At 39.4% G+C, this 14,584-nt stretch overlaps 1 protein-coding gene across 5 annotated transcripts in view; it reads right to left on the bottom strand.

Annotated features, from left to right (window-relative positions):
* Window positions 1-14,584, bottom strand: part of LOC135210751 (phosphatidylinositol 3-kinase regulatory subunit alpha-like) — a 584,655-nt gene that overhangs the window by 115,821 nt on the left and 454,250 nt on the right. The window contains exon 1 of one of the 5 annotated variants that reach the window (XM_064243580.1): window positions 11,212-12,385. The exons of 3 other annotated variants lie outside the window; for them this stretch is intronic. In XM_064243580.1, coding sequence (XP_064099650.1) covers window positions 11,212-12,010 — 799 coding nt within the window. In that variant the 5' untranslated portion in view covers window positions 12,011-12,385. Of the gene's footprint in view, window positions 1-11,211; window positions 12,386-14,584 lie in introns of those variants that run through there. One more of the 5 variants, XM_064243586.1, reaches the window with a different exon arrangement.

The raw sequence follows: 14,584 nt of genomic DNA, 5'->3' as shown, positions 1-14,584 counted from the left end.
TATATCTACACATAAATTTTCAATGTATTCTGCATTACGTAGGTTGAATAAATTTGGTACTTACAATGTAAAAGTGACTTTTTTTGAAGACGGGCCAACTTACTCAGAGAAAAGGTTTCGAACGTACTCGTTACGTAACTTATGACAGCATTTCTTCCCTCTTTCTCGGTGGATGATTGGCTATATGTAACAAAGGCTAGACCTCTGGCAACAATGACAAACAAATTTAAATACAAGCAAAGCAGCACACCTTTATGAACTCTGAACCACTCCACTGATAATTCATAATGAACAAACCAACAAAATATGTTAATAAATACAAAAACACTTCGATTATTAGTCTAACTCCCAAAATAAGTTTCCTAAGAAATTACAGTCTGCTTTATAGGTCACAATCAGATTGACAAGATGTAGGGAATGGATGGTAATTTTCAAAAACTTTCAAAAACATAGTAGACAAGCTTGATTTGATAACTGCTATATCCAATGTCATGCAATTTTTATTTATTGGCTAACTACCTATTTACTGAAAAAAAATAAAAAAATAGCCGGTACCGTATTTTGGCTTTAAACCTTCACCAATAATTATCGTCAGAATGATAACTTCATGAGGCTCCACCCACTTTGGCCTCGTTATAATTCAGGATAACACTAAAGGCTATCATGGTCATTGTTGGATTAGAAAATTTAACTTCTGGCTATAAACCTCATTTCTCGAGTAGTTGTAAGAAGTGCTAAATGATCCTTAAGGATCCCAGCAGTTGGCCTAAACGTTTAATTCATGTATATTACTGCTATACTGTTGCGGCACTACTGCTACAGTAGTATTACTACGCTAGCACAGATACCCCACCCACATCTATGTATCGTTCCGCCATTCATAAAGTCTTTGGGTTTCAGAGCCGATGGAACAAGGTGAATGGGTTTCTGTCTAGTGGATGGGCGGGGCAACATTTCATCAAAAGGTGTTTACTTTGCTTACGTAATGAATGTTTTTCGACTCTTGGCTCGTAATCATTGGCCATGGCGTCGGCTAGATAATTTTTACTCTATAAAAATTAAAACTATCGAGTTTAGGTTATTGATAATGCTGACAAAATTTGTGTGTGGTTGTAAAATATACATATGTCAACTTTCAGCTACATCCGATGCTTTGATAAGAGCAAAGTCCAAAAAACCGTGTTACAGAGGCCCTGAATCTCATAGTAAATTCAATTTAAATGTAAAATGAAAAGCTACGGTACCTAAATTCAATTTAAATGGAAAATGAAAAGCTAAGATACCTAAATTCAATTCAAATGGAAAATGAAAAGCTAAGATACCTAAATTCATTTTAAATGTAAATGAAAAGCTACGGTACCTAAATTCATTTTAAATGTAAAATGAAAAGCTACGGTACCTAAATTCATTTTAAATGGAAAGTGAAAAGCTACGGTACCTAAATTCATTTTAAATGGAAAATAAAAAGCTACGGTACCTAAATTCATTTTAAATGTAAAATGAAAAGCTACGGTACCTAAATTCATTTTAAATGTAAAATGAAAAGCTACGGTACCTAAATTCAATTTAAATGGAAAATGAAAAGCTACGGTACCTAAATTCAATTTAAATGTAAAATGAAAAGCTACGGTACCTAAATTCATTTTAAATGTAAAATGAAAAGCTACGGTACCTAAATTCAATTTAAATGGAAAATGAAAAGCTAAGATACCTAAATTCAATTTAAATGTAAAATGAAAAGCTACGGTACCTAAATTCAATTTAAATGTAAAATGAAAAGCTAAGGTACCTAAATTCAATTTAAATGTAAAATGAAAAGCAAAGGTACCTAAATTCATTTTAAATGGAAAAAGAAAAGCTAAGATACCTAAATTCAATTTAAATGGAAAATGAAAAGCTACGGTACCTAAATTCAATTTAAATGTAAAATGAAAAAGCTTAAGTGGTTACTAATTCAATTTAAATTGTAAAATGAAAAGCTAAGGTACCTAAAATTCAATTTAAAGTAAAATGAAAAAAGTAAGGTAACTAAATTCATTTTAATGGAAAATGAAAAGCTACGGTACCTAAATTCAATTTAAATGTAAAATGAAAAGCTAAGGTACCTAAATTCAATTTAAATGAAAAACTACAGTACCTAAATTCTATAATGTTGAAAACTGGGCTCTAAAATGTTAAATAACTTAAAAAAAAGCAAAGTTATTATCAATTAAAATTAATTACAGAAGCTACGAGGATATTTTAGAGATTACTCTGTTGACAAATAAAAATAAAAATAAAAATTGCTAAAATGCCACCTAAACTCGTCCTGGACTCTGCCCGTGAGGTCACACTTGCCAAATGTCAACATTCACATACGAGGGAAAGGTCGTTTTTCATGTCCGGCACTGCAACATAAACTCTCTCTCTCTCTCTCTCTCTCTCTCTCTCTCTCTCTCTCTCTCTCTCTCTCTCTCTCTCTCTCTCCGCGGAAGGCAAGGGAGGGTTATGCCGGAATTTACAAAATATCATGAAGACATATGTGAATATGTATGGTATGTATGTATGTATATATATATATATATATATATATATATATATATATATATATATATGAATAACTTGATCACGAAAGTATATAAAACGTGATGCTATGTATAAATAAAGGTTTTTTTGCCACGAAGGAAAAAAAAAAAAAATGAAAAAAACGAGTTTGGCCGAGTACTTCGGATATATATATAGATATATATATATATATATATATAATATATATATATATTATATATATATATGTATGTATGTATGTGTGTATATATATATATATATGTGTGCGTGTGTGTGTGTGTGTGTGTGTGTAGAATCTACTGGTCACTTTTTTACCAGATATATATGCAATTGTAATAGCCAAAATGCCTTCTTAACTTCTCGAATTCTTTGATCCTGAAGATCCAAGTTCAAAGATATTTGAAGAAAATGTGATGTCCGGTACCGGGAAACGAACCCAAGTTCAATAATCACAAAGAACTGTTTATCTTACAGGAAGGTAACATCGCAGAAAAGACAACATAGTTCCCCCCCTACGCAAGGTGGCACAAAAAGTTAACTGCAACATTCCTATTGAACTGCTGAACGGTAGATGTGCGCTCTTATGTAACACTTCAATCCATATTTAGACCAAGCAAGCACTCTAGTAGGCGCTAAGGTCCTTCCTTCCCAGACCCAATTTCACACCGTCTAAAACCAGCCATTTGCAGGCCTTCCTCGCCTCCTCACTCCCGGCATATCAAAATCATCATACACTCTCTTCGCCAGACAACTCTCTCTAATCCTTCCACATGACCAAACCATCTCAAAATCGTCTGGCCCTCAATTTCTCCTAGGATAACCTCCTTTTACCTTCTTCCGGTACTCATCTCCAGATTTCACCCACTTTCAAATTAGTCACTCTCAAATATACATAACCTGATAAGTCTTCATTCATACAAATTCCTTATCGCGACAAAGCTATGTTCTGTAACATATTCCTATAATATGTCCTCCCTATATTCTTTACCTAACATTTTAGAATCTTTCTACCATCTAAAAACACCTTACAAACTCTGGTCAGCCCTTCAATCCCACAACACCTACTACCATCTAACATCTGACTTGCAATATTATAAATTTCTAGTTAAACTTAAATGAATACAGAGTTTAGATCAATTCCAGCTGGCTTTCCAATAATTCAACCTCTAAATAATCAATTAAAATCCTTGCGTCGTCAATACCACTTCCCCCACATTCTTAAAATCATACCTAATCACTTGCAATCTGGCACCATTCAATCAACTCTGGGCCTCTTTGCATCTTTTAAGCTGATTTCCATTTCGTCATTACCCTTCCTCTCTGCACTTACTCACAGAACAGTCTCTTTATTCTTCCTGAATTTTTGTTCGCCTTCATCCTCCTCCTCTCATTATCCGCTCTTTCATTTCTCTTTCATTTTCTGCTGGGCACTCATATTGTCTTCTCTTCTGTCACATAACTGCAACTAAAATAATTTCTTTTTTTCTTCTTACCTATTTCGTTCATGACTCCAAACTCCTCGCCTATTCATTCCATTTCCACGTCTAACCGTAGCTGACAGTTGTACTCTTTTTCTCGTTTGCTGATTTTAAAAGCCTTTTTAAACACTATCTTTCGTCGTATCAACACTTACACCCACAAATCATAGCTTTTCTCTAACTTGACATTATATTCTACCATTAATAGGGCTTTGATCAAATGATGAGTAAATACGCCAGCAGCTAAGTCCATTCTAGAAATCATGTAGCACATTATTTTCCCTGTCATTAATTTACAATAAATATACTGGAGGATATTCTTGTTTGGAAATCGAGTATTTCCAATAATCACCAATCTGTCATCTACTTTTGCATTCAACACACACACATACATACATTTCTACATATATAAGTGTACAATATACATACGTACATACATACACACACACACACACACTGTATGACAGTGAATACAAAAACTTAAGACAAGATCACTATAAGAGTTGAAAATTATTTGTTGCATTCAACTACTGACGTCATTTAACTGTTTGCGAAGAATCTTGACATGACATTTTCTTGGAAGGAGCGTGGATCAATTTAGAACGGGAGGGGTAGGGGGAGGGGGGAGGGGGAGGGGGAGGGGGGGGTGGGGGAGGGGAGGGAGGGGGAGGGGGAGGGGGATGGGATAGGGGTAGGGTTGCTATTGTTTGGAAACAGAATCCCCCCCTTCCCTCCCTTCCCCTTCACACATAACTTCCCCCGTTGCCCGCGCTGAGTTATTGGTTTCATTTACCCGAGTGGTGGCGCCTTGAACCCAGTTTGTGAAATGGAACAGGAAAAAAGCGAGAAAAAGGAAAAAATGAAAATATAAATAAACACGGAAGGTAATACGTAATAATATATACTATGTATATATATACATACACATATATATACATGTATATACATATATCCCAACAGAATACCGTTGCCCACCAAAAATAAATATCACACAAAGGTCATTGCCACATTCATACTTACAACTGCTGAATCATGAATGAAATCCTTGGCGCGCCAACTCCTCTACGAAGGAACATGCGGAAGGTGTGGTTATGTATATGTACGTATGCTATATGATGCTGTATGTGAATAATATATATATATATATATATATATATATACTATATATATATATAATCTACTGGTCACTATTTACCGTATCCAAAAAACCCTAAGAATTCGAAAAGTTACGAGGGCATTGTGGCCATTACAATTACAATTACACACACAAACACACACATATATATATGTATATATTACATACATGAATGTGCGTATGATAGATATATGTATGGTATGTGTGTGTTTTTCGCTGACCCAGCTGGTCGTATCTGGATTTGGGGCCCAGTAAGAGCTCAGGGTACAAACGTCTGCTGCCTTGTAGCTGAACACCACTTTAGGTAAAAGGTTGGGTTCACAATCCAAAATTTTGGCCTTGCTTGGGACGAGCACCAGATATCATTGGCAGTGAGGCAGGTGATGGATAAGGTCGAGGCGCTGATTTTTTTGTCATGATGATAGGCTTGGAAATGACTGAGGAGCTGGCCTAAAAAAAATAAATAAAGGAAACTCTGGATGTGCCAAAGATTGGGAAGCTAATGACAACTAAATCTATTCTAATTTAATGATACGTTTAAACTTCTTAAGGAAAACATTCTCATACAACAGGGAAAAGCAAATCGAGAGAGAGAGAGAGAGAGAGAGAGAGAGAGAGAGAGAGAGAGAGAGTTGGTGGCCCAAGTATGAAATTTAAAACAGAATACATGAAGCCTACACGGGACTCTATTCAAAATTTGTTTAATTAGGGGACAGTCAAGTCTTGATTCTGAAAACTGGACTATAATTTTAAAAATTTGGGAGCTAAGAGAATTTTAGGCAAAGGAGGTGGGTCTACTTGACCTCATTTGGTCACACAATTTGACCTTGTTTACGGTCACATGACGTTTTGTACTTTGAATTAAAGGTCACATACATCGAGATGCTAAAGCATTTATCATTCTGTTAATGTAATTGTCAACGCTAGAACGACAGCATGCAAGGTATATATAAAAAAAAGGTCTTAAGTTTATTATGTTCGATCAGTAAGGGGTAACGGGGTGGGGGAGTATGGGAGGAAGAGGGGAGAATTGTGCTACAGGAGAACCTTTTGTCTACAAATGGACAAAGCTGCTGAGGGTGTGGAAGTGTGATGTTCAGGGATTTCATCTTTTTTTATTTTCTTTTCATCAGTTATAAGAGGCAGTGACCTTTGTCTTACAATGCCACGTACAGGAGTAAATAAATAAATAAATAAATAAATAATAAATAAATACATACATACATATATATACATATATATACACAAACATATTTACATATATATATATATATACTATATATATATATATATATATATATTATTGAGAGAGAGAGAGAGAAGAGAAGAGAGGAGAGAGAGAGAGAGAGAGAGAGAGAGAGAGAGGAACTTAAAAAATGTATATATACTCATATCAAATGAAAAAGAATGAACACTGTATACACACATTGAGAGAGAGAGAGATGAGGAGAGAGAGAGAGCGAGAGAGAGAGAGACGAGAGAGAGAGAGAGAGAGAATGCAAAAGTGACGACGACATCGTTCGCACCTCAATCCTGATTAGTCCAGCTTTGCATTTAGTCCAAATGCTCCACCACCACCACTCGGGGATTCTTGCTTGCATGCATGCATGGCCCCCCGGCCGATACAAGCGGCGCATCACGTAGACAAAAGAAACGTTCGCCAGCCGCTGCCCTACTTTTTTTCCCAAGGACATGATGTGATTACATGACAGTCCGTCAAAAATCCTCTGCTTAACGGCGAGAGAGAGAGAGAGAGAGAGAGAGAGAGAGAGAGAGAGAGAGAGAGAGAGAGTTAATGGAAAATATGAATGAGGTGTAATGTAATAAAAAAGTAAATAAATAAATAAATAAATATGTATATAATATATATATATATATATATATCTATATATATATATTGTTATATTTAATATATATATATATTGGAGAGAGAGAGAGAGAGATAGAGAGATTGAGGGAGGTAATGTTAAAGGGGGAGGTGAATGTTAATGGAAAATATGAATGGGGTGCAATTGTAATTTAATTTATAAATAAAGAAATTTATTAATTAATATATATGTATTTATATACAAGAGAGAGAGAGAGGGGGGGGGGCAATGGTGGGGGGAATGGTTAATGGAATATAGGCATTGGGTGTAATATATATCAAAGATTGGATTGGAGAGAGAGGGAGAGGAAATGTTAATGGAATATACTATAAATGGGGGCGCAGTGTAAAATATAGGGGAGGGAGAGAGAGAGAGAGAAACTAGATTGCAAGCAGGGGAAAAAAAATGGAGGGGGGGGGGGGAGGGGGGGGGGGGGGGGGGGAAGCGCAAGACGTTTCGCGAAACTGTCGACTCGTACCGTCATTACCGGCTCATTCTTCCTATAAACACGCGCACACACACACACACACACACACACACTCCTCTAATACCACTACCCCCCCCATCTCTCTCTCTCTCTCTCTTCTCTCTCTCTCCTTCCTCGGACAACCGCTGACAAGCGTTTTCTTAGCCAGAGAGAGAGAGAGAGAGCGCAGAGGATATTGCAAAGCAAGCCAGGTTATTGCATCATCTTAGTCTCCGCTCAAGATCTGGTGTAGGTAGAGTGAAAAAAAAAAACTACTTTTAGTACCTGCTACTTTCCTTCCCGTTGGAGATAACCAGAAGACTTACAGTTTTAAACGAGAAGACTTACAGCAACCGAGAGAGAGAGAGAGAGAGAGAGAGAGAGAGAGAGAGAGAGAGAGAGAATTCCAATTTGGACATACCTCAAATACGTCAATTTTCTTCCGTACTTCTGAAATGGGTTCAAGGTCCGTCATAACTAACAAAACTCAATTACTCTAACTTTCAACCAATCAATGTTTATTCTGTTCCACTGTCATGGGAATATACTTACATACATATATACACATTATATACATATTATATCTAATAAAAGGAGCCCATAAAAACACCAAAATATAGAAAGAAAGTACTATATTTCTATATTTTGGTGTTTTTATGAGCTCCTTTTATTAGATGGAATTCTGTTGTAACAGAGCATTTTTACTACACACACATATATGTATGTATATATATATATATAATATATATATATATATATATAGATATATATATATGTGTGTGTATATAAATTAATTTCCGTACGCTTGATAGAGAGAGATGATAAAGCACAAAAAATAATCATAAATGCTGAATGCTTCTCATCTCCACTTAATGTACCATCAAACCTTATTACTGTCGAGGAAAATAATTCACGCGTACCATTTTTACTTACTTCAGTGTTTTAACCAAATAATTCCGTAACAGGAACTGAACGTACTGCAAAACGAGAAGGGAGTTTTGTCCTCCTATGTATCATGCAGACTACATCTGCCTCCGTTGAAACACTGCACGACAATTGAATTTTTAATTTTTGTTTTAGGGAATTTCTCCCCCTGGCAACATCTGTCCAGAGCCGCTGTTCGCAGAGAACAAACAAGGTGACCAGCGACGCTCTTGATTTCTTTGCGCAAGGCGGCAGGAAATGGTGTCAGTTTTGTGTGAAATCTTCACGACAAAGGCATTTGGCAATTGAGCGTATTTTGTTAGAGCTACAGAGACTGCGTTTTCGCATATAATTTCTTAATAAATTACGCTACATTTGTGTGTCCAATGATAATAATAACCACAATGTCTCCTTAACGTTTATATATAAACGTATATATATATATATAATATATATATATATATATTATATATATATATATATATATATATATATATATATATATATATATATATATATATATATGTGTGTGTGTGTGTGTGTGTGTGTGTGTATGTGTGTAAAAGAATCGACTAAAAAAATTCCCGTCTCGCAAGCGAACGGGCGACGACAAGAGTTACCGGTACTCCTGATTCCTTTAGCTCGATTTCTTTATAAAACACACACACACACACCACATACATAGTTTCCGAGAGACAGATCGACCCCTTCGTAATCGGTTAGACCTTATTCATTCCCGTTTCCCTTCTTTCCAATTTTTCGTAAAAGCTTTCCGAAGAGTAGAGAGGATTAAGCGGCCCTTCGAACTGACTAGTCTTTCGAGAGAGAAATTGAGGAATAATATATTCTTCATTCTGAGGATGGAGGAGATGATGAAGGAGGGGAGGAGGGGGGAGGAGGGGAGGGATGAGGAGAGGAGGAGGATGGAGGGAGGGGATGGGAAGGGAGGAGGGAGGGGAGGAGAGAGGGAGGGGATGGGAGGGAGGAGAGGGATAGGAGGAGGAGGAGGGGAAGGAGGCGAGGGGAGGGAGGGGAGTGGGGGAGGAGGAGGGGGAAGGAGGATGGGAGAGGGGAAGGAAGGGAACAGGGAACCAAGTGAGGGAGGGGGGAAGTGGGGGAGAGGAGGGTGGGGAGGTAGGCGGGAGAGCATGGAAGGGCAGGGAAGGGAAGGGGAGGGGAGGGAAAGGGAAGGAAGGGGAGGGGAGGGGAGGGAGGAGGGAGGGAAGAGAGAGAGAGAGAGAGAGAGAAAACTGCGAAGAAAACTTACAGCACGAAAAATGAGCCTTTATTCTGGAAACAGAATTATTTACCAAAACCTGCTGCTATTAAACCTCTAACTCCCCCCCCCCCCCCCCCCCCGCACCCAACCCACCCACCCAACAACACCCAACCCTTTTCCCGCTAAGCGCTCCAAGCATAAATATTTGCATACATGGTGAGTGAAAGACGGTTTACAAACTGTAAAAAAAGAAAATTGATTACAGAAAATTCTATTACGAAAGTAAATCAAACTATTTCTTCTCTTTTCAGCTATGCAACATGAACAACCACAAGTCAGTCAGTCTCTCTCTCTCTCTCTCTCTCTCTCGGGTAATAACCGGAGCAAGCAGGTTATACAAAATCAGCTTTCCCGCGGAGGTAAAGGAAAAAAAAAAAGGAAAAAAACTGAACTTTTTCCGTTCTGGACAAGACATAATTGGTCATCTTGTGGCCGCTAATTTACATCTGTTACGCCGTGACTTTGAGGACGGATTCAAGGTGCCACGAAGAAAATGGTGACTATCCTTTTTCCTTGATATATAAATTTTTTCGTGTGAGCAGATTTCCATGAAATTTTTTTTTTTTTTTTTTTTTTTTTTTTTTTTACTTATGACATTACTCTAATTCTGCAGGGTTGTTAATGCATAATTTTATCAGCTTAACGAATACGTGCTACGAGATATCCGATCTCTAGACGACGTACGAAAAGTGACACATTAAAATATCTGGTATATAAAAAAATTAAAAATAACATCTCTGAATTTACCAATTCGTACAAAGAAACAAAAGTGAAAAATGGAAAAAATAAACACCTTGCGCAAAAAAAATCAGTAAGAATTCTCAACATTTCATTAAAATAATAAAAAATTAAAAATAACATACTACTACCCAATATTGCGCTGAATCTGAGAGCAATATTCAAAGACTACTTTTAAAACTGCTGTGAGCTAATAAATAATGCATTAAAGACAGATCAGCGAGGAGCTACAAATTAAAAATAAACAAAGATCAGGACAGCGAAAGAAAGATTCTGTCTTAACTTTCATTTGGCTCGAGTCCTTTTTCCAAGAATTGCCCAATCGCCTCGGGTATGCTTGAGAGAGAGAGAGAGAGAGAGAGAGAGAGAGAGAGAGAGAGAGAGAGAGATACTTTCTCTCGCGCGCACTTTCAGTACGTTATTTCATTAGAAAAATATATATAATAAATGTATAAAAAATAAGAGTTTTAGGAAATATGCATAAAAAATATGAGTTTTAGGAAATATGCACAAGATAATCACAGGCTGAAAATTAAAAACAGAAGTAGAGAGAGAGAAAAATATATATAATAAATGTATAAACAATATGAGTATTAGGATATACGCACAAGATAATCATTGGCTGATAAAAAAAAAAAAAAACACACACACACACACAGACGGCCGTGGCCACAACACAAAGACACAAAAACTATACACCAGAAAGGAAGAAGAAGAAGAAGAAGAAGACGTACAGAGAGAGAAAGAGAAAGAGAGAGAGAGAGAAGGGTACTACTCACCATCCTCGTAGAGGAACACGGAGTCCGGAAGAAGAAGCGGTTCTTCGTCATCCCCGGGGACGGGAACTTCCTCCGGGGGGACAGCAGAAAAAAGAGCATCGCCCGGGGCGCTAATTCCCTCGACCCGCAGAGGCTGCCCACACACGCACTCGTCGGCGGCGGACGCAGACGGTGGGTCGTCACTTCCTCGCGGTGGGAGCATCGTGCCAAGAAGCGAAAGAGTCGTCGTCGCCACCCCGGCGGGGGAGGCCGCCCCCCTCGGAGGAAAACGCGACTCAGCGAGCGTACCGTGGAGAGGGAGGAGAAGAGGGGAAGAAGAAGAAGAAGGGTGAGCTGCCGACTCCCCCCCCTCCTGCCGCCGCTCAGGCTGAGAGCGAAGGAAGGGAGTCATATGGTTGAAAAAAGACCTCGTCATCTCACCCGGTAACCCCGTAGGCAGTGGGCCGAGCCCTCGGCCGCTATATTCCTCTTGACCCCCCACTCCCTCTCCCAGGGGCCATCGGCCCTCTACTCCTCCACCGTCCCCTTTCTCGCGACGCAGTGACTCCTCCTCCTCCTTCTCCTCCTCCTCCTCGTCAGATGAATCGCCGGAGGGCGAACCCACCAGGGGCCACTTCTCGGGGGCAGAGGCCCCTGACGCTTGAACCGGGGGGGGAGGACGATAACGGAGGCTCTGAAGGGAAGGTGACGGGAGAAATCTGGACGGAAGGCCGCTCCCTGGAAAGCTGAATGGAAGGGCGGGCGGTGGGGGTCTCCCACAGACGTCGCACTCCCCCTGGCCCTGAATCCATCGGCACATGACGGGACGTTATAACTGGGAAGGGAAGGAACCCTCACAAGTGACACGAGCCTGTAGCCTGTCTTGTTCGTCTTGTTGTTGTTCTTCTCTGGTTTCTGGAGGCGCCCGGGTACGGCCGGCAGTCTGAAGACGCACTCGGCGAGGTACGGAGGAACAACAACACTTCACGGGCCACTTCTCGAAAGGTGAAAACAATGCACTAGCACTTCAGAGGAGAGGGTAGGAAGAGAGTCCCTAATCGATGAGAGGCGACGGGGAAGGCGGAGGAGAAAAGGGCACGACGCTGAACAGCTTCGGCAGTAACAGCTGCAGCAGCAGCAGCAGCAGCGGAGAGCGTTAGCTGTACGTCTTCCTGCTCTTGTACACGAAGTGCACAAGGAGAGAGAGACAGACCGTACGGCTGCTACTGCAAGATCACCAAGGGTATGTGTGTGAGTGAGTGTGTCGCAACGAAGCGCTTGGAGCAGAGAGAGAGAGAGAGAGAGAGAGAGAGAGAGAGAGAGAGAGAGAGAATTGTTGGCCCTACCTCTAAGTGTATCATGGCCCCATTTACACAATAAGACACCAACCACCTACTTCTTGCTGTCAAGTCCCACCTGAGGCACAGCAGAAGAAGAGAAGCCGGTGCCTCTGATAAACTTCCTTCCCGAACGAATTAAAAGGAGAGGAAACAAAAGAGGATTATTGTTCGTCGTGCTTTATTCATCTTGATTCTATCTCCTGGCTGGCAACTCTCCTAAATGTCAAAATGCTTCTTGAAACGACTCTCTGGCCTTGGCTTTTTTTTTCTCTCTCTATTTTCTTCTGCTACTTCAACCCATTTCTCATTTCCTCCTCATTCTTCCCCCGGTCTACAGTCACCTGCTACGTTTTACTTCCCATTTTTTGCATTCCCTCTTATTTCTCATACCCTCCACAATCTTCCTGTTCCTATTTTCTTCTTCCTCTTACAACTCTCTCCTAATTCTAAACCTATCTACTTCCTCCTCCTATCCACCAGATCACCCCAAAACATTCATTCCCTCCGGTTTATGACCTTACTCTCATTTATTAAGCTCTCCAACTTCCTCTCCATTTCCAACGACTGTCCTCCTGACACCTGTCACAGCAGAGCCCTACAAAAACGCCCTTCTCTTCATCAGTCTCCTACCAGACATGTGTCGCCCATTCGCCTGAGCGCAAAAGCCTTTCGGCCCTCATTTATTCCCACTCCTCTCTTCATCAATCATGTCCCTTGATTCATTTACCTTTCAATCATTTCCAACTTTCGCTGGCTCATGGCTTACTTCTGAGGGTGAATTGATGCTCACTCGAATCCTTTTGCTAAGATTATCTTGCGATCTTTGGAGATTAGCAATTCATTTTCATCTTCTTGCATCCACCCACCCACCCACGACGGGGCCTGGGCTTAAGAGACTGCATTCGCATATCGACTACGGCCGACATTTAAAGACAAATTGGGGCTATAACTTGGAGAGTTAAAGTCCCCACAAATCTTGAGAGGCCCAGTGACACACTAACACACTAATAAAACTACTTTAAGAGCAATTAAAACTCTATTCCGAAAACTTCCACCCCTTCCCGGCGAGTTGGCAATATCGAGGGCGACCATCGACGAAAACGCAACAGCAGCAACAACGCAACAACAGCACCAACAACAGCAACAACAACTCAGTAAACGACAGAAAATGATTGATAATTACGAGGTGTTTATAAATAAAAAAAAATAAAAAATTGAGAACTAGGGCACATGTCATCTCTGGCCGTCACATCATCCCAGAGCGAGACCAAATACGCTATATATCTCCCATCCTCAGGGTCACCATTTATATATTCTGAAGGTCTCACTAGCGACAAAGAGCAGTTTCTCTCAGAAGGGTTGGCCCGCAAAAAAACCGAGACATCTGTCACTGTTGCAATTCATCCTTTACAAGATGAATGAAAAATACGTCCAAAGAGTGAATATAAATCTAAATAAATATATAACATATATATACATATATATAATTTACTTCTTGGCTCGTTCATCTACATTATTTTTGACGGAAAATAATTAAAAGAAGAAAAACTAAAGCCAGCTATGTCATAGTTCCAAAACAGCAATCCAAATGACGAATAATAGGATGGGTTGTATAGGACTGAGGGCCAAACCCAAAACTAGGGGGAATTGGTCAAAGGGGCCAATTAGATTAATTTAAAATCAAGAAATAACAGATGGCTGATTTAAAATCAAGACAGGTGACTGGAATGAGAAGTGCCACTAAATGTAAAAAATGTATAGATGTACAATCTTTTATATATATATAAATATATTATTAAATAATTTGATTACGAAATCTTCACATACTGCCGAAAATCTCAATTACCTTCGAACATGAGACGATGATGGCATTGATGTCACCTCCTTCAGTCCAAAATACCTGGCGCAGTGGGCGTTTACCAAACCCTTCTATCAGCAATGTACCACAGAATGCACACTCGGGTGTCTCACGCCAAAAACTTCTTTGTTGGTTAATAATAATATGCGCTAATTAAAACTACGTCACTCCAGATGAACAGAAAGAAATACAAGAT

Source organism: Macrobrachium nipponense, chromosome 4, assembly GCF_015104395.2.
Source record: "Macrobrachium nipponense isolate FS-2020 chromosome 4, ASM1510439v2, whole genome shotgun sequence".
Lineage (NCBI taxonomy): Eukaryota > Metazoa > Arthropoda > Malacostraca > Decapoda > Palaemonidae > Macrobrachium > Macrobrachium nipponense.
Note: the sequence above shows the minus strand (reverse complement) of the source record. Positions and strands in the feature narration are given on the sequence as shown.